Here is a 20,754-nt window from a genome sequence, read left to right on the forward strand (position 1 = left end):
CGTGCCTATTTGCTAATACATGATGAGGCAGAATCGGTAACAGGCGTGGAGTGAGGTACGCACCTGGAGGTGACAATAAGATGCACAATACTCTGTACTGCTGGCTTTGAGGAGGGAGGATGCTGTGATGCAGAGTGGCTGTAACAAGGGGAAGTCTACATGTTGGGTGTTGCACTGTTATGTTTGTTTAAGTTGAACATATAAAGGTGAAAAAGTAAGATTATTGATGTATACCTAAACAACTACGGCACTGACAAACAAATGGGAGCTAAACAAATATCACGCCGCCGGTCCGCTGGATGTCGGCTGATGGGCCGTGTACGATTGTTGAAAAATTGATTTCGAAAGTGAACATACATTGCCGGCCCATAGCGGTTGTAGGCACTTACACTGTATATGATTTTTGATTTTTGTATATGCTGATCAGTGCATAGATCTTCTTACACCAATAAATAAATAAAAAAAAAAAAAAAACAATCGGAAAGAGAACTGAGGTTGTTTGCATCTAGCATATGCGGATGATGTCGTCGTACTCAGCTTAACAAAAGTGGAGCTACAAAGATTAATGACTGAACTGATCTACTACACAAAGGATAATCAGCTTGAAATCATTACAGCCAAAATCAAAACATTGATTATTACGAACTGACCGGGTCCACAACTTAAAATCCGACTGGACGCAACATTAGAGGAGGTAAATTTATATAAGTATCTGGGTGTCCACATTGGTAGCACAGCAAATTATCAGGATCAAATGCAATATATGACCACAAAAGAACACACCCTGACATTTGCATCCTGCACCATTGCTATGAAGCTAGATGGACCATCTTTTGAGACATTACTATCAGTAATTGTGGCCAAACTGCTACTGACAGTGGCATATGGATGTGTCTCCCTGCACAGAAAGGATGCCACCCTTGTGAATAGTCTGCATGTTAGCGCTTTCAAGGGTGTATTTGGCCTTCCACACAATGCCTCCCCAGCACAAGTTTGTCTGGAATTTGGGCTCATCAATAAAGTCGCTGGGGAATGTACACCGCAATAAAAAGCTGGTACAAAATAAGATAGAATAAAGAAAGCTGACCATTAAACAACGCCTTATGGATGGCCATGGAAAACGACCCTCACTCGACATACCATAAATCCTTCCATGAAACACTATACCTGATATACACTGTCAAATTTTGAAATAAATCCTTGCCTTTTTGTCTGGCTTTAGGGAGGTAATCAATTAAGTAGTAAAATTGCACTTCATACCTGATTGATAAAAACACCCTTCAGCGGTCGTTCACGTGTGGATAGTGCTTAAATATTATGACCATTTGAAACCAGCTTATATTTAAGCCTAACTTAACCGATGCATTTAAAGGGAAAGTTGATGGGTATTCGCCTCGGTCAACTCTCTTCATTGACGGATCAACCGCTCTGGAAAAACAGCAGCTCTATAGCATGCAGACTTTGTGGTTCAATGAAGGAGGACTTAATTCATTTGGTTTGAATATGCCCCAACTGCCAGAAGCACGCGTCCTCTTGCTAAACAAGCACTATAACCATAAAGGCATACACATTTGTTAGGCTGCAATAATACCAAGCCTTGTCTTGTCAGATCCCCAACTGAACTGTAAACTGATCAAATACCTACAGCTATATGTAAAAGCAATACAAACGACCAAGACCTGATAACCAAAGAGAAATTGGGGACAATTGGCTGTGTATACACGAGCGATGTTTACAACAGACTTTATTCTGCTTATTAGTATTTTATATCTGCATGCAATAATGTATAATTCTTTTTGACAATGAATGGGTTCTTACCTAAACTAGCTTGGTTGTGATGACGAATTGATGGCACCTAAACTGTGGATTTTATCTCTATCATTATGCCATGTATCACTTTACGGAATCTGCTTGTTATGACCTTCTTGTGATTGTATTACTTCAGTGTTATTGTCTTAAGATGTTCCAGTCGGTTTTACTGTTTTTATCATACCTTGGCAGTAGTAACAAATTGACCGCATTCAAACCGTGGTTTTTATCTTTCTCATTATCTCAGCGTCACTACGGTTTTAATTAACTAAATAATAAACTTGAAACGCTTGAGATAGCTGGACAAACAACCGAGTTTAAAGTTACACGTACATGTTTTTGAAACTTAACACACTTTAGATAGCATTAAGATATTTTTGGACCATAATGCAAAGCAAGGCTTTTGAGATCTATTGTGGACAGACAATAAAATATTATTTTATATTGTGAAACCAGGATAAAACCATTCTCCATGACTCTCTGTCCAAATAACCACGGGAGACATTTCATTGGGTCCTGGCAAGTTCACTTATGCGTGCAGAGGAGCAAGTCTTATGGGAAAGGGAATGAGGTGGTAGATATGCTGATAGGCCATTTTCTAGACTTGATTAGTAGATGCTAGATAAAACTGCAGTATCAAACACTTGTGAGTGAGGTCGTTCAATTTCCAAATGTAATTTCTATTTTTCTCATTATTGAACTTCAGCTTCTTCAAAGATTGACAAACATATCATCAAAAATGTTTTCATAGGTTAAGTGTTTGAAGGTCATTAAAGAACGTTCTAGACATTAATAAAGGGTTTAGGAAGTAGAAGCAGTAATTTGGCTCCTAAGGACATGCAAATAAGTTAACCGGCATTACCAACATAATTGCCCAGTGCATACTTATAAAAAGGCTTTAAAAGAAGGACACAAACATGAGGAACTATGGTTGCTTTTTTGGGGCATGTGTCTCGAAAGGATATTTGCAGAGTTGGTAACTTTGGATCTCTGTTCATCCATTTAGAAGACACTGCTATATTGAAATAGATCAGAGAAGAAATACACAAAGGGGGTGAGCTGTTTAACAATTTATTTAAGACATCTGTAACTTTTAACTATAATGTAAGTAAGGCTCCTACTTGTTATGCATTGCACCCATATAACTCTATAAGAGATAGATGCACCAAAGTTAAACAGTTACTATAGCATTGGCTGTGTTTCCTGAATGATTATAGATTCACATGTAATCCACTGGTCATTATGAATGAATTAATGAATATTTATAGATCGCACTGTCACTCAAAACACTTGAGCATCCTGGCATTAATACTAAACAGCAGTGTGAACTTTCATCATAGCCAGGAAGTTGAAGTTTAGATGAGGGAATGGCAAAGTGCATTAGAGGCCTGAAACAACCACGTCTTCAATGTCTTTTTGAAAGCACATTTCATGTTTATAAATCGGAGCTGCATTAGCAATTGATTCGATGCCTTGGTGCCTTATACCATGAGAGATTTTCCACCTCATGTTTTTAGTCTAAAATTAATTCTGATTAAGGGCTTTCACTGCAGATGTACCCTCAATTAAAAGTTTAGCAAAAAGTTAAAACTTTTCTGACTTCGATTTAATTACGCCGTACATGATATGAACCATATCATGTGTCAGGTTTCAAGACCAATAAGTATTGTATTTTCGTCACTGTGAACCAAGTTTGGGATTGCTTGATGTCTACTTTGACGAGGTGTAGCTTTATTGAGCCTTTTTCCTTGCTGAGTGATATGCCTTGTACTACATGGTGCTCTCCACAGGCATTGATTTCCACGTTTTAAAGCCCGGTGCCTGGAGTACACGGGACCTCTAGTGCAACAAACTTTAGAAATATGATCGGTTACATACTGTCAAGATTTGAATCTGGTTTGTTTCTACTGGCTTTTTTAGTTGGGTCTAGCAGGCGCTATTGATATTTCATTGAGCCGTTGCGGGTATCCGGACTGAACTCTATCAAATTATATTGGGAGTTGTGGGCCCCCTACATTACCACCATAGGAACAGTGGTCTCCAGCAGCAATAATCAGGATTGCAGTACTTTTCAGGTAATGATGATCAAGGTCAGTTCAGCTTACAAACTTTATTCGGATAGACAATGTATCCATAAAAGTGCGACAGTAATTAAAAATGACAATAAGAATTAACAAGGTCATTTTGACTTCTGACTTGGGTAAATTACTGAACTCCCAATTGCAGGAGCAAGAGTTCTGCACATTTTCACATTTTATAGTGTTACCTTTCTGTTTTATGTATGTTTGCTTGTTGAATACAGGAACGCTGGTTGTGATCTTCAACCTGAAATTAATGGACACTGGGGAGCCAGAGCTGGATTTTACTACTGATCCCAAAGACATTCAGATGGCAGAAACCCCACCAGAGGGAACGTAAGTGTGTCAGAAAGGCATGGTGAAGATAATGAATGTATGAGCTTTAGGCCACATGTATTCAGAAGTCATTTTGCGATTCTCAAATAACGATTTTTTGCGATTCGCTATTTGAGAATCGCAAAATGCTATGTATGTAGGATTTGCAATAAATTTTGCAAATCCTACATATTCCTTAATTGCGAATCGCAAATTGCGATTCGCAATTAAGGAATACCTCCCCATTCATTCCTATGGGCCTAGAGGCCCATAGGAATGAATGGGAGGACATTCTCAATTTGCGATTAGCAATTAGCGAATCGCAAATTGAGAATGCAATTTCAAGGGTGCAGGGGTGTCCAAAAGACACCCTGTTGCACCCCTGAAATAAGTATGGGTGCACATGTGGCGCACATACATGCCCTAAGGCCATGTATGTGCTTCACATTGCACTTTGAAAAATGCAAAAAGGTGCATTTTTCAAGGAAATCGCAAATTACCACCAACTTGAAGTTGGTGGTAATTTGCGATTCCTTAAGGCCAATTAGCATTTACATTGCATTTAAGGAATCGCAAAATTTGCGATTCCTTAAATGCAATCGCAATATAAGGAATCGCAAATTTTGTGATTCCTTAATTTGCTAGCAGATTTCTTTGATACATACCATTTAGCAAAGATGCGTTCGCAAAGGCCGAAATTCTGCGAAGTTCGGCATTTACGAACGCATTAGTGCTTGATACATATGGCCCTTTGATTCTAGAACACCTTCTTTTCCTATTTAGGAAACCAGAGCGGCGATCGTTCCGGGCCTACGCAGCCGTACTCTATATAGACCCCCGGATGAGGATCTTTATTCATGGACATAAAGTGCAAACAAAGCGTCTCTCCTGCTGCCTTTATAAGCCAAGGTAAGACATTTGTAACCTTTTAAACTATGTTTAAAGAAATAATTAAATCTGTCCTTAGAGGACATTAGTGATCTGAGGTGAGTTGCAGTTTCACTATTGCCCAAGAAGAAGGTAAGGGTGATCCAGAGGGGCATGACTAGTGCAGACTTTAGATGTTGTTTAAGGGTTCCAACGACCACAAGTTCAAAGATATGTGAGTTTTTTTGTACAAGAAACACAAATTGCCAAGGCATTTCTCTCTCCTTTGATTCTTTGGTCTACTGAAATTATCTACAATGTGTGATCTTTTCATCTAGAAACAGAAGGACCAGGATAGTTCAGGGATAGGAATATCAGCCAATTTTTTCTAATATCAAAATAGGAATCGTAATACTGTTTTTGGCCTTTTTGTTTTATAGGTTCTTGTGAAAACCCAGCTTGCAGCCCCCTTCCTGGCCATAATCATGTTCTGTCTTTTTTATTATGTCACGAAGCTCGTATTAAATTACCATGTTGGCCAGAAGGTATTTTATTTCAAAACCGAGAGAAATTAATATATCCAAACTTAGTAACCACGAAGTTCATTGCATGTTGCTGATGTTTAACTGTATCCAGATTATGTAGAGTTTTGACGGAATTGGAAAGATGTATCTGAAAGGGACTTCTAGCCTCAGATTCCTTACCTTCGAATTCCCCCCAGGTGTCAGACTGGTTCTGTACATTTTTTGTGAATGGTTGCGCACTGGCAGGAGGCGGCGTTCAGCTCTACATGGCGTAGTTGGTCTAAAAGTAACATATTAGAGCCACCCAGGCATGCTGAAGAAATTATTTTCTTTCTGCACCAGCCAGCGCAGATTCTGGATGAGGTACGCCGTAATCACTTTTTGTCTAGGTATTTTCAATGTTTTGGCAAAGTCTTTTTTGAGATTTGCCTCCTGGTGGGTCAGGGATGTAATCGAAGAAGGCTTGCTTCAAGCCTTGTGGCGCATGTCACCGGCAGATGTCGATGACAGAACCGTACCTTGTATGCCTCTGGTGCCTCGTGCAGGATCACAACCCGAAGACCTGCCTTTACCGCTGCACCGTGCACCCGAAGGCCTTGAGGGACTGATCCCTCAAGATTATGGCGGCTTAATGTGCGATGATCACTGTCCCAGTCAGGAGAAATGTCCCGGGTGCGGTCGTGGAGTCTAAGGTCGTAGTCTCATTCGAAGTCGTCAAGCCATTCTGGTAAGACCAAGTTCCAAAAGAAGAAGAATTCGAAGCGTGCTTTGACCTCACTTTCGCCAACGAGATGAGGGAGCGTTGCACCTCGAGGCCTGGCTCTGCATTTGAACCATTGTAGGAAGCTGGCTCTCTATATACTATACCAAAGTAAGCTATTGTGTGCACAAAGTCCAGTGTATCCCCAAAGGTATAGCAGAGGTTAAATTAGAAAATACCTTACTCTCTTTTGTGGCAGTGTGACTTATCATGAGGGTAGTGTTAAGCATTTGTTGAACTCGCATTAAGGCAAGAAATGGAGTCACACACTCCGAGACTGAATCCAGACCAATTCTTTGTATAAAAAGTTATTTTGTTATTTTATTTCTAGAACCAATATATACTTAGTAGCAGGTAAGTGACACTTTTCATAGAATGCTACTGTTAAAAATACATGGCATCCTTTTTTGGTAGGAACGTTTAGATTACTTTTGCAGTTGAGAAACCCATTGATAAAATGTTCAAAACACTTGAAATAACATTACTTTTGGATTACTTCGTGATTACTTTTCTAGTTCGGCATGAAATACACTCCTAACACAGTTTAAGCAACACAGGACATTGATAAACAGGTTAACGCTTGTGAAGGCACTATGGATAAAAATGAAGTGTCAAGTTCACAGAAAAGTAATTGGCTCTAGGGATGGAGTTTTGGGGGAGGGGGTAAAACTGCGGGTGCAGGGTGCCAATGTTAGCCAAATGGGTTATGGGACACCTTGGTTGGGGGCTGCTCACGGACAGACCACTCTGTCTTGAGAGCCAAGCTCCTAGGGTTAGGGTCAGGGCAAGGGGTGTTCCAGGTCAGCACAAAGGCCACACCACCAGTGGGCCAATGGGACTTTTCCTTGGGGTGGGTACACCCCCTATTATGCCACCCTCCATTGGGAGGGGGCATGAGCCTCTCCCTAATTGGCTGAGTCCCCATCATCTTCAAGATAGAGGGAGCTGAGATGTGTGCTTCACACGCATCCTCCACTTGAGGGGTGAGGTTGACAAAGGTGGGCACATATTTGTGCTGTCTGCATACATCACCTGGTTAAACTCACCAGGTAACAACCTCTCTGGAGGCACCAGTTCATCCAGGACCATAGTTACACTAGCCCCAGTGTCTCTGATAGCCTCAACCCCAGTCCCATTCACTTTAGGCCTCTGCCTGTACTTGTCCATGTTTGAGGTAAGGCAGCAAGGGTTGCAAAAATTCTCCCCACCCAGGGACACTAAGGCTTCTTTCTACCACCTGACTACCCCTCTCTGGGGCACCACTCTCCACCCTTCACTGACGTTGGCAGGGGGAAGCTTCTTGGCGCAGACAGCAGCTCCCTGCTTATGCCCTGGCTGGGTACAGTCAAAGCATTTACCCACCTTAGAGGGGTCAAAGAACCTACCTGGCTTTCCCCGATTCCCCCTCCCGTTGAATTTGGGTTGGCTCAGGGCCCACCTCCTGCAGTTTTTTGTGGGTCTTTGAAGGACTCCTTCTGGTTTGTTTTGACCTTCCTTTCCCTGCACCATCTGAAACTACAGTCCTGTGGATTATTTTGCTGAAAAAGAACTAAAGAGTGGACTCCCTGAAAGCTACAGATTAAAAGAGCTCATCTGAAACATCACCATCTAAATCTGCACCTTGGAGAACCACCAGTGGATTGTTACGGGTTTTGTACCAGTGGATTGTGGAAACCGAAGTCCTCCACTTTCAAGGACCTTCTTGGAGCTTTCAGATCTTTGGAGTGAGTTTGAGACACGACCCCCTGAGGATCTTCAGGAACAAGTTCAAGAAGTTTCGAGAACTTTGGAGCAACTTTGGGAAAAAGCTCCATAGAGGTACCGACTCAACCTGGCCAGCCATTCTCCTGCCCAAAGTGGGGGTCAGAGCCAGTGGGAGCAGCAAAAGTTAGGGACAGCTTCCAAAGGCTGCAGGCCTTTGAAGCTTCCCCTTTCATGGAGTGCCCATCCTGGGGGAGGAGGCATGACACCTCTGCCCAGGATGGGCTTTGTTTCTGGACCCAGAGAGTGGAGGCTCTCGAGCCAGGGGTCCAGAAATCTGTCTGGTGGTGGCAACTGGCGGGCAGCCATCAGGAACCACACCAGGGCTGGTTGATTTTCAGGGGGCATCTCTAAGATTCCCTCTGAGTCCAATTTTACAATAAATCCAACATGGGCATCAGTGTGGGTTTAATGTGCTGAGAAGTTTGCTACCAATCTTCCTAGTTTTTAGTAAAGACATTATGGAGCAGTGGAGTTCGTAATGACCAACTCCCAGACCATATACTCTTAATGGCTTTAATCCACTTACAATGTCCAAGTATGGGCTTAGACATGACACACACGTTGGTGCCATGTCCCCTAAAACACTACATTTAATATGTGTAAGTCACCCCTATAGCAGGCATTACAGCCCTACAGCAGGGTGCATTATGTTATGTGTGAGGACATCTCTGAATGAGCAGATAGGCCCCTGTGCTGACCAGTTCAATTACTACCAGTACAAGTGAACTTGGAAGCCACATTAAGGTATGTACTGGGCACTGGTCTAGTTCCCCAGCATAATGGCTTCACTGAAACAATTGGGTTTTGGTATCAAATACATCATATTAATAAAACCACACTGATTCCAGCGATTGATTTATTAATACATGCACCAAGAGGGTACCTTAGAGCCCTCTAGTGTGCTAGCTGACTTGTTCAATCCAGTCTGCCACTACAGATGGGTTTCTGATCCCCAGGGTTGAGAGCCTTCGCTCTCATAAGGTCAGGAACAGCCTGCTCTGGAGAGAGGTGTTGTCACCTCCTCCTCCATTAAGGCTGATAACATTAGCATTCCAGGGCAGGGAGCTTGATAGAGCCCACTGCCTTTCGTATGTCATCTGGCTTCCCTCAAAGGAGAGGATGCTGACCTCCCTGCCCTGGGCCATCTGGTACCAGGACAGGCTGGAAAATTAGCTTGTGGGAGGTATGTTGCACTGCCAGGCTGGACACTCTTCTAGCATGACCAGCTGGATGTGAATGTGACTATAGATATTCCACCTTCTTGTGTGTTGGAATATAGGAATTCTGGGGCAGGGTGATGCCCACTCCCCAAAGAAAGTGGCCACCTCGGGGTTAGAGTGACCCCAGGAGTGAGTAGCTCTTTGGCTTCTACCGCTCACTCCTCTTAATGCCTGTAAATTGAGTTCTTAGGAGACCCCCGAGACTTGGACTTTGGATTTCTACAGACCAAAAGAAAAAGTGGACAAAGAGGACTGCTGAACCGAGGAGCACAACTGACCAGGCGCCAACCCTGCCTGCCTGCCTGCTGCACCCTTCCCTCATGGAGCAGCTGACTCATCCTGCCACTGTGCAGACCTAAAAAAAACACCAGAGGGCTGCCAGTGCTTTGCAAATTGCCAAAATACCTCCCTTGAGGTATAGGAGCTACTCTTGCAGCCGCATGCACCAAAGAAGCAAGACCCGGTACGGGACTACCCACTCAGCAGCGTCTGTCAGACCCCCTCTTTATACGGAGTCAGGTACTACCAGACTCCATAGTTGCCACTTCTGCTTGTAAACGAGCCAGGCAACTGGGGATACACCACCTCCTGAAAAAGAGCGTAAGTGTATGGATGCAGTGGGAGAAAGAGTGCAATCGCAGGCAGCTAATCCCAGGCCCTTCTAGCATGATAGGGCCCATTGAGATGAGATGGATGAATTACTACAGTTTCTCCCTGAGGACTATTGTAAATGAGGACAACAAATTGTTGCCGAGGGTCAGGCCATCGCCAGTAATTCCATCGGGTGTGCCCTAGATGCAGCAGATACAGCCGCTAGAAGTATCAATACCAAAATGCTTCTTGAGAGACACACTTGCTTCAGATGTTTTGGCTTCGAGCCAGAAGTCCAACAGGCAGTTCTCAACATGCCCTTCGACAAAGAACATCTTTTTGGCCCACTGGTAGACGCCACCTTAGATAAAATGAAGAACACCGGCAGTACTTAAGCTAAGGGATTCTTACATACTACTACACCTAAAGGCTCCTTTCTTCGGTCAGGCTGCAAAGGTGGATATAAATGCACCACCACAGATGCCTCCACTTCTCAGCAAAAGCAAGACCAATCCACCTATACTAAGGGCTATTTCAGGGGCTCCGTTAGAGATGGTTGCAATAAGGGAAGGGACAGAGATACCTCTGCACGCAGAGCAACATCCACTGCAAAACAGGGACTACCCAATTCCCGCCCGGACCATGCAGCAACTGTTGTGGAGAAGACTACAATTTTCTTACCCAGTCTGGGAGTCAATCACCACAGACCAGTGGGTACTAGCCATTATCTAACACGGCTACTGTCTGGAGCTCATTATCACACCACCCTGCATCTCACACTTACACTTTATCACAGGATCACCTAACACTTCTCAAACAAGAGGTAAAAGCCCTTTATCTCACCAACAACAAGGCACAAGAGTATATTGTAGGAAGCTGGCTCTGTATATACTATACCAAAGTAGGGTATAGTATGCACAGATCCAGTGGAACCCCAAAGGTAGGCCGAGGTAAAAGTAGATAATACCTTACTCTCGATTTGTGGTAGTGTGTGCGAGCATTAAGGTTTTATCAGAGGGTAGTGGTAAGTATTTATCGTACACACTCAGGCAAGAAATTATGTCACACACTCAAAGACTGAACTCAGACCAGTTTGTTTGTTTAAAAATATTATTTAGTTATTTTATTTCTAGAACCAAGCCAGGCCTAGTGCAGGTAAGTGAAATCATACTTTGCATGTCTTTTGCATTTGAAATGCAGTTGGGTGCAATTGGTTTGTTTACAGGTAAGTCAACAGTTAAAATTAGTTTTCAGTTACTTTTGAGATTACTTTGTACATTACTTTTCAGATTACTTTTTCCACTCAGTGTGATGTGCCTAGATATCACACTGGGACATTTCCTAGAGAAAACGTAAGTAATCTACATTTTGTACATTTGCGGTTTATCAAGGTTTCATAACAAACCAAACGCTACACGTAGAACAACTTTCAAAGAAAAGCAGTCAAGGTAATCCTATGGGTGGAAATGAAGTTATCGGTTTGCAGGTAAGTACTTGGTTGTCGGAGTTGGGTTTCTGGGGTTAGCACCAGGGTTCCCCCAGAGTCAATGATGCACTCTCAATGCACCCTCAGCGGCACTGGGGCGGCCGGGTGCAGAGTGCTGAGGCCCAATGTTATCCAATATTGATAAGCGGCCTCTGGTTGGTGGCTGCTCACGAGCCGGCCACATGGTTGGGGGAGCAAAGGTCCTGGACTTAAGCTCTGGGCAAAGGGGGATCCAGTTTAGCTCACTAGATGCACCCATAGCAGCACAGGGTCGGCCGGGTGTAGGGTGCTGTTTTAGCATTGGGTGCCGGTTGCTTCAGTGGGAGTTGCCTGTTTTGATTTTGGCTGCAGGCTCGATCCAGGAAGACGTCCGGTAGGAACCAACAGCTGGGCAGGTAAGTTTGAGGGCAGGTGTACCTCGGGTTCTCTTCTCAAGTGGGCAGGGCAGCTGGATGCAGGGGTGTCTTTTGAGGTCGGATTTCACCTTACCTGGCCACTCTGTGCAGAGGTTGCAGGCGATGTTGGGGCCGAGTCATTTCTTCTCTGTAGTCTCCTCTGCTGGACATTTTCTTTCGTCTTTCTTTTTTGAAGGTTGCGGGAATCTTCTTTCTTGGTTCAGGGCTGCCCCCTAAATACTGTATTTAGAGGTGTTTTCGGGGTCTCGAGGTCAGCAGCCAATAGGCTACTGACCTTAGGGTGACTATACCCTTGGTGTGCACACCCCACGTGTGGGAGTGGGCATAGTTCCTAACCCTGATTTGAGAGTCCTTGCCATCTGCAAGATGGGCTTCACCTCGCCTCCCCCACCTGAGGGGTGGGGTTGGCAGAGGTGGGTACACCTTGGCTGTTCTATTTTTTCCCGCCAGTCTTCCATCCAAAATGGAGGGGAGACGGGAAGGGGGCCTGCTCCTGATAGCAGGAGAGGCTGGGGGTCGTGTTACAAAGGCGGCAAGGCCTTTGAGGATCCACTGCACAGATGGCTCTTTCTGACCAGTGGAGGTGTGACCACCTCCTCCCAGGAAAGGCCTTGTTTCTGGACCCAACAAGCAAAGGCTCCAACCCCAGGGGTCCAGAAACCTGTCTCATGGTGGGATGCTGGTGTTTACCAGTCAGAGAACCCACCAGGGGCTGGTTGTTTTTCATGGGGAAGCTCTAAGATGCCCTCTGAGTACATGCTGTAATAAATCCCACATGGTCATCAGTGTGGGTTTATTATGCTGAGAAGTTTTCTACCAAACTTCCCAGGATTCAGTAAAGCCATTATGGTGCTCTGGAGTTCGTAATGACAAACTCCCAGACCATATACTCTTTATGGCTTTACTGCCCTTACAATGTCTAAGGATGGTCTTGGACTCTGTAGGGGTACAGTGCTCATGCAACTGTACCCTCACTAGTCGTATAGGGCACCCAGCTAGAGTGGTAACTTATCTATACCATAGGCCGTGGGTTGCAGGCATGGCACATAGGAATGTGTGCCATGTCGACTCTTCACTTTTCTCTGCACCAAAACACGCAGTGTGAGTGTGAGTGTGGGTGTGTTAGTGTGTGTGTGTGTGTTAGTTAAGGTACAGAACCTCTAAGGGTGGCAAAATATGTGCTGCAGCCCTTAGAGGCCTTTCCCCGGTCACAGTGCCCTCAGTACCCAAGGTACCTTTTACAAGGGACTTTCATGTGGCCAGAGAGGTGCCAATTGGGGGTACAAAGGTACAGGTTACTACATTAGAAACCCAGCTTCCTACATGTATTTATCCTTTCTGGTTCCAAAAAGGATGGGTCACTAAGTTCAATCTGAGACCTCGGACCTCTAAACCACTACATCCTATCAGAACATTTTCATATGGTTACAGTATGGGATGTCATTCCAGTTTTACAATAAGGTTACTTTATGCCAACACTAGACCTAAAGGACGCTTAAATTTTTTTATACCCATACTTCCTGCTCACTTCTAATACCTCAGGTTTGTCATAGCAGGAAAACACTAAAAATTCAAAGTTCTACCTTTTGGGGTGATCACAGCACCTTGAGTATTCACAAAATGTTTGACAGTAGTGGCAGCACACTTGTTTCCTTACCTGGCCGATTGGCTCATCAAAGTCAGTACCCACCTTCAGTGCCAACAGTACACTCAGTTGACAGTGGATCTACTTCACAGCATGGTGTTTACAATAAATATTCCCAAGTCTCACCTTCAACCTCTGCAAATTCAACCATTCCTAGGAGCAATCCTCAACACACAGTATTAACATATCCCAATCCAGCTCAAGTTCAGAATTTTCAAATAACTCTCACACATTTCCAGTCCCACTCATGTATTGTCATAGTCTCAGTAACAGGGTCACCTCAAAGATCTAGTGTTGATTGGCCGCACACTCACTTTTCTCTGCAATGGAGGAACACCAAAAACCTGTTACAGGGACGGCCTTTTCTGGGCCCTACTCCTCACCTCACCGCAGACTCATAGTGTGCGGTTTGGGGTACCCTCACAGTTTTATTCTTCCACTTAACAATTTTTATCCCAAAGTATAATATCAAGAGCTCCCACTCAGTGGATGAGCCCACCTGATTAGAGGTATGCTGCTTATGAGAAGGGACCTATGGCAAAACATGCCATAATGCATTCAAGGAGGCTTTTTATATAAGAAAAGTGATCTATGTTGCACGACATTTTCTGATATCAAGTATTTCTCACTACACCTTCTGGTGTTTAGTAAGATCTTTATAAGACCAGCATTTATTTTTGGTTATTAATTTTGAAGCCAAAATGATGCATTACTCCAGTAAACGTTTTATCCTACAAAATGTCATTTTTTGTTTTGCTGTTTTTATTTTTTAAATTACATCTTTTTCTACTCTATTTTGTTAGTATTTACAACCCATGTTTGTTTTCTCTGAGAATACGAAAGTTTGATGTCTTATAATGCATTCTTTGACACTCTAGGAAGTATAGATACACGTCAAATCGATTCAAAACCAGAGCAGAGCAGGAGGTCAAGAAAGCTGAGCACACATCAAAGATTGGTAAGAAAGCATCCCCTTTAAAGCTATGTTGTACTGTTCAAGTATATGTTTGCAAGGTTTTGTTGGGGCTTCTTTTAATGTACACCCTGGAAATTGTTGGGTGAATTCTGATGCTTAGGCCTCATTCGGACATTTTAGTTATGATGGGGCAAGAATTACAAGATTTTCTGTAACTCATTGAATCCTGCACCGATCACAGTGACACTCCACCTTCTGCAAGTAAGTGGGGTCTCTGGGTGAAATACCAGAAGGAAATGAGTGCTAATCAAGCAAATTAGGGCAGTTGTTCCCCTGGTAAATCTCAATTTGTAAGGGAACCCTTGGGATTTTCCATCTTGGGTGGAAACAACCATTTTGTCACCGTCTATAATTGTATTAAACTGTATTTTGACTCAGCTATAGGCACAGAGAGCCTGTAATCTGCTGTTTTTTGTTTTAGATAGCATACACCTGTAAGCTTTATTCTTATTTTATTTTTTATTATATTGAGCTTTAAACGAGAAGCAGTTGGACTCCTGAAATACTGTTAGAGTGTCTGTTTTTCTCAAACTCAGTATTGATTCTGAACAGTATTTTTTTTTGTCCTTTTGATAGAAATCTTTTGACCTGCTTTAGAATTTGTCTTTCGTTTGCCGATTTGTTGATTCTTTCCAAAAACTAAACTGCCAGAAACCAATGTCCCCTTTTTCTCCTGTGACGATTAATTCTTACAAGCCTGATGAATTTCTTTTTCTTTTATAAATGTTTTTCTTTTCCAAATAGTACAAATATCTTAAATCTGGTTTTATTGAGCTGGGCGTGATGTCTTTTAGATCAGGTTTTATATTTTTTTTCAATTGAATGCTATCAGACTCCTTAGCCCTATTTAGTTGTTTTTCAAACAAATAAACAATACGTAGTCGGTTATCACAGTTATGCCGCACTTTGTGAAGTGGAGTCATCACCAAATCCCATTGTAGATGTAATAATACTCAATAGCATAAGCGTATCTGATAAGGTGGCAAAGTGTCTAGTATATTGGTCACATAAAATATATTTCACAGTTTAATGGAGAGGAATAACGCGTCTTTGTTTAAACAGGATCCAGATGTAAAATAACTAATTCCAGGATACTCCATCCATGACCCCTATATTTTATCGTACACTTAAGGCACCCTCTGCTCATGTATGTAACCTGTTCGCCTGACTTGCACCTATCAGTGGTTTTACATCCGTTATTACAAGTTGAGGAGTTAGGACCTCCATAATCAGAGTGATACCTTGTTTTTTGCCGTTTTACAAAATGTTATTATATTTGAAAATTGTTGCTTTATGGCAGATGCCCAACAGAACTAGTTTTACTGATAAATCTAAAAGAGTACCCAACACGCTAGATACAGATTCACCCCTCACCCTGAATTACTAAATCTGGGGGCACTCCTCTGGGATCCACAGCCTCTTGACATACGTTTCTGCTGCTCATGCCTGTAGGAAAGAGTCAATTTTTGACATGGTCCTATTTGATGCAATTTTGAAAGAAAGCGCACTGGGTTCCCGCTATCTAGGGCCCCAATGCCAGATCTCTTTCCCTAAAACTGTACAATTGTTCCCTCAATTGGCAATACCTTCAGCACCCCTGTACATCCCTAGTAAATTGTACCACGAGTCCCAGGGCATGGTCCCTAAGGGCTGCAGTATGTATTGTATTGTGCCTCCCAAAGGGACGGCCCACCTAACTCTTTCAGACTGTGTGAGAAAGTGCCATCTTTCTTGCCTTGGTATGCCCCCACTTTTTTTCTGAACTGCTGATGTACTTTGACTGAGTGTGCCCTGGGTCCCTGCCAACCAGGTACCCAGGGCCTGTGTTCCCTCCCTACAAAGAAAAGCTATGCTGAAACAAAACACCCAATTGGCATCTCTGGCCACCTGTCAGCCCCTAGTAAATGATACCCTAGGTACCCAGGGCATGGTGACCAGAGAAGACCTCTGAGGGCTGCAGCATTTATTGTGCCACCCTCAGGGACCCTGTACCCTGGCACCCACACTGCCTTTGCAGGCTGAGTGCCTAAGTAGAGTACTAAAGCAAGAGTCGACATGGCACACATCCCTGTGTGCCATGCCCATAGAACCCACTGCCCTGGCATACTTCAGTCACCCCTCTAGCTGGGTGTGGGTGCCGTATGCCAGAGATGAGGGCACCGGGGCATGAGCCCTGTGCCCCTACAGCACCCAGGGCCATCCCCGGGCACTGTAAGTGCAGTGATACCATTTAAGAGTATATGGTGCTAAGAGGTCGTCATTACGAACTCCACAGCAACATAATGGCTTACAAGTTTGGTACCAAACTTCTCAGCACATTAAACCCGCACTGATGCCAGTGTGGGATTTAATGTAAAATGCACGAGAGGGCATCTTAGAGATGCCCTCCAAAACCCGAACCTTCAATCCACGTCTGGGCTGAGTGGCTGCAGAAGCTGCCACACAGCAGACATGTTGCTGGACCCCTAGGTGGAGAGGCCTGCAACAATGCACATCCTGGGCGAGGTGATATGTCTCCTCCCCCATGATGGACAGGGGGAAGCTTCAAAGGCATACCATACCGCCTCTGAGAGCTTCTCCAGACCATTTGCTGTACCCAGCAACCAGCCCCCACCAGGCCTACCCCCACCCTGGCGGGAAAAACTACAGGAAGGGGGGTGTGCCAACCTGTTGCCAACTCCACCCCTCAGGTGGAGGAGGCGAGGTGAAGCACGACCCCGGACCCCGGCCATCTTGTAGATGGGGAGTCCTGCCCAATCCCAGCTAGGCTCCTGCCCCCTCCCACTGAAGAGGAGCAGGCTAGGGGGTGTAGTCACCCCAGGACCGGGACCCATTGGTCCCTGCGCTTGCCCTACCTGTAACTCCCCTAAATTCAGTATTTAGGGGCTTGCCCTACCTGTAACGCCCCTAAATTCAGTATTTAGGGGCTTGCAGAACCTTCCTTCCTTAGATCCCGATATCAAAAAGAAGAAAGAAGATCAAGAAGAAGTAGACCCGCCGTGCAGCTGCTAACAGGACAACAACAACTGACTTGGCCCCAGCCCTACCGGCCTGTTGATCCTGGAACCTGCTTCTGCCTAAACCCGGCGACCTCCGCAGACAGCAACCTTGGGACACCTAGGGGACCTGCCTGCCTTGACCCTCTCGACGATTGGGACTCCCATCAGCAGAGGCTCTGCTGCAACAACCCACCTGGTGCCCACCAGAAAGCTCCGGACCAGCCCACTCTGCACCAGCCGAGCCCGGGCCGTGCCAACCCGAATCAAGACCATGAGGACGTCCCCCCGGCGACTGGGGCCCGAAGTCTAGTGCCCAAAGACCCTCCTCGACGAACCAGCCGACGCCTGCAGACTCAGAACCAGGGGCCACCCCAACTGCGACCAGCCGAGGGTAATCTTTTCCGACACCCAAAGACACCCCGGCGCCCTACAGCCCCCTGTGCCTCCCTTTGGGGTACCTACCTGTGCTCCAACATCCCAACTTACCTCTCGAAGTGCTGGTCGCCCCTGGAGAGTCACCGTCCCCGAGCCTGCAGCCTTTGTTCCTTTTTCAAGACCCTCATTGGATAACATTGAGCGCCCGACTGCTCAAAAGCACCCTGCACCCAGCCGCCGAGTGCCGCTGGCTGTGACCTCTTTGCCCTATCCTACTCCCCCCCCCCCTCTCCCCCCTTGCCCGGAGCAAGTGACCAGGAGCCCAGCTCCCAGAGCCGCGTGGCCTGCTAGCCAGCAGCCACCAACCGAAGGCCCCCTTTCCCTTATTGGATAACATTGGGCCTACCTACCTCTGCACCCGGCCGCCCCCGCGCCGCTGGGACTGAACTAACTGTACTCGCCTGACCCTGGGGGACGCCAGAGTCTATGCCCAGAACCCTAACTTCACCAACCAAGTACTCACCTGGAAACCAGTAATTATTGGATAACATTGACCTATTTTTGACTCGAAAATATTCTAAGTGTGAAGTTTTGAAAACTGAAAATATTCCTATAAAATCAGCCATAGTCCGAATTCGAAAATACTCACCTGTGATCAGGAGAGAAGCCAGTACTGTACCTTTCAGCCCAGTACTGAACCGCAAAAATAATCCCTAGCACGGTTACTAGTAACCTGTATTTTCTCCATAGGAACCCATTGTCTGCTTTCTATGAAATTTCTTCTGTCTACTTTTGAAAACTGCAAATATTCTTTAAAAATCTTACGACATACTGAAACGCAATTACCTACCTGGTTTGAGTTAAGCCCCCAGTGCTGGCGCTAGGAGACTAGTGCTGGGTTACAAAAGTAACGCGATCGTACTTTACCTGTAACCTGAATTTCCTCCCATTGAATAATATTGTGAGAATCACCTCGAAAAGTTTCCAAGTGTGAACTTTTAAAACGGCTTTATATTCAGGAAAAATCATCACTGTAACTAAAACGTTTTTGCTAATCTGGTTTCAGCTACGACCCCAGGACTGAATCCAAAATTTAGTCCTGGAACTACCAAAGTAATCCATAAAGTAATCAACTGTACTTTCCTATGAAAACCCATTGAGCTCAATGCTAGAGTGTTTCAGAACTGTATTGCTATTAGCTAACCTGTGATTATTGTGTGTACAAACTTATTGCTCCTCTGCAAAGTATTTACCTGAGAGTACTCGTATCTCAAAGTATATTTTTATAACTGTTGGTTTTAAAAATAAAACCACTATATCTAAGGAAATAATATTTGGCCTGGAGTTCAGTTCTTGTGTGTGAAAACTTTTGCTGACTGAGTGTGTACAACAAATGCTTTACGCTGTCCTCTGGTACTGCCTTACTGCTCGACCAAGTTACCACTTTGGAGAGTAAGGTCAGTTCTGACTTTAACCTCTGTTAAACCTTTGGGGTTTCTGGACTCTATACACACTGTACTGCCTTATGGTCCAGTATATATAGAGCCACCTTCTCACAGACTGTCATTGCAGGCTGCGTGTCTTGGTACAGATACAAGTGAAAATACTACATTTCACTCATCCCTGTGTACCATGTGTTCAGACACTGCAAGCAGTAAGCCACCCTTAGCGCACTATACTACATGTGTGGACATATCTGCATGAGCAGAAATGCACCTGTGAAGTCTAAGCCAATTCTTAGATGTCACAAGTGAACAGGGAAGTCATTTTAAGTGCAGGTGCTGGACACTGGTAAAAACGAGTTCCCCCAGCTACATGATGGCTTCACTGAACTCTTTAGGATACCTGTTTCCAGTGGTGGATTTAATAATACATGCAACCAGATAGCCCCTTAGAGATGCCCCATGAAAACCTACTAGCTTGTATTGTACTGGTTGACTGGTGCAGACCAGCCTGCACCATAGACAGATTTTTAACCACCTGCAGGTGGGAGCCTATGCTCTCGGAAGGCAGAAACAATGCCTGCTCTTGCCGGAGGTGTTGTCATCTCCTCCAAGCAGAATGGCTCATTAATCTACTGCCTTTGATATGTGATTAGGGCTTCCCCAGACAAGGGAAAAAGCCCACTGCCCTGGACCCATTTGGCACCAGGGCAGGCGGGAAATTGGATATGCAGGGAGGTGTGGTGCACTACCAGGCAAGCCACATGCCTAAGGTGAGCTGCCTGATGCCCCCCCCCCTCCTTAAGGAAAATGCCATACTCTTGGTAATGGCAGATTTAAGAACTCTGTTCCAGGGTTCTCTTCCAGGGGATACTCATCAATAGTCATAAACAGTGAATTATCCCCGCCCATGTGTGGGACCCTGGACTAAAATATGTATGAAGACCAACATATATGTAACTATGCAGCCCCATAAAGCCCAAGCTAAAAAAAGGGACAAACAGCCAGAAAACAACTCAGCAATACTTGTGTCAGGCTCTGCTTTCTGGCCTCTTCGGGCAGTGTTGCTAGGCCTATAACCTCCCCTATGAACTGCCTCAGAGTCTGAATCGGATAACAGACTGCTAAGGATGTCCAACCGGGGAGGGAAAGGAAGGGGACAGCAGGGAGGGAGACCTGAAATGACAAAGAACAACTCGTTTAGGAAAACCCTCCCGTTCGAGCGATTCTAACCCACCCACTTCTCTTAGTCTCTTTACCTCAAAGGAAGTTTACACTGTAACACCCACTCGTACCTGTAAAGGAAAATACATGTGACAGTTTCTGTGGTAGACACTCAGGGAGGAGGTACCAGGCACTCTACCCAGCTGTAAGGATGACAAAGAACAAACACGTTTTCAGGAAAACCCTAACTTCTGAGGGCTACGCTAGGTACCTGTCTGCTTGCCACACCTACCTAAAATATATAGGATACAGTCCTCAATGGG

General features: G+C 44.7%; 1 protein-coding gene across 6 annotated transcripts in view; it reads left to right on the forward strand.

The window, feature by feature from the left end:
• Nucleotides 1–20,754, forward strand: part of MORC2 (MORC family CW-type zinc finger 2) — a 597,165-nt gene that overhangs the window by 153,343 nt on the left and 423,068 nt on the right. For all 6 annotated transcript variants that reach the window (XM_078667274.1, XM_078667271.1, XM_078667273.1 and 3 more), the window contains exons 9-11: nt 4,112–4,223; nt 4,986–5,111; nt 14,354–14,433. In XM_078667274.1, coding sequence (XP_078523400.1) covers nt 4,112–4,223; nt 4,986–5,111; nt 14,354–14,433 — 318 coding nt within the window. The remainder of the gene's footprint in view (nt 1–4,111; nt 4,224–4,985; nt 5,112–14,353; nt 14,434–20,754) is intronic.

This window comes from Lissotriton helveticus, chromosome 11, assembly GCF_964261635.1.
Source record: "Lissotriton helveticus chromosome 11, aLisHel1.1, whole genome shotgun sequence".
Taxonomy (NCBI): domain Eukaryota; kingdom Metazoa; phylum Chordata; class Amphibia; order Caudata; family Salamandridae; genus Lissotriton; species Lissotriton helveticus.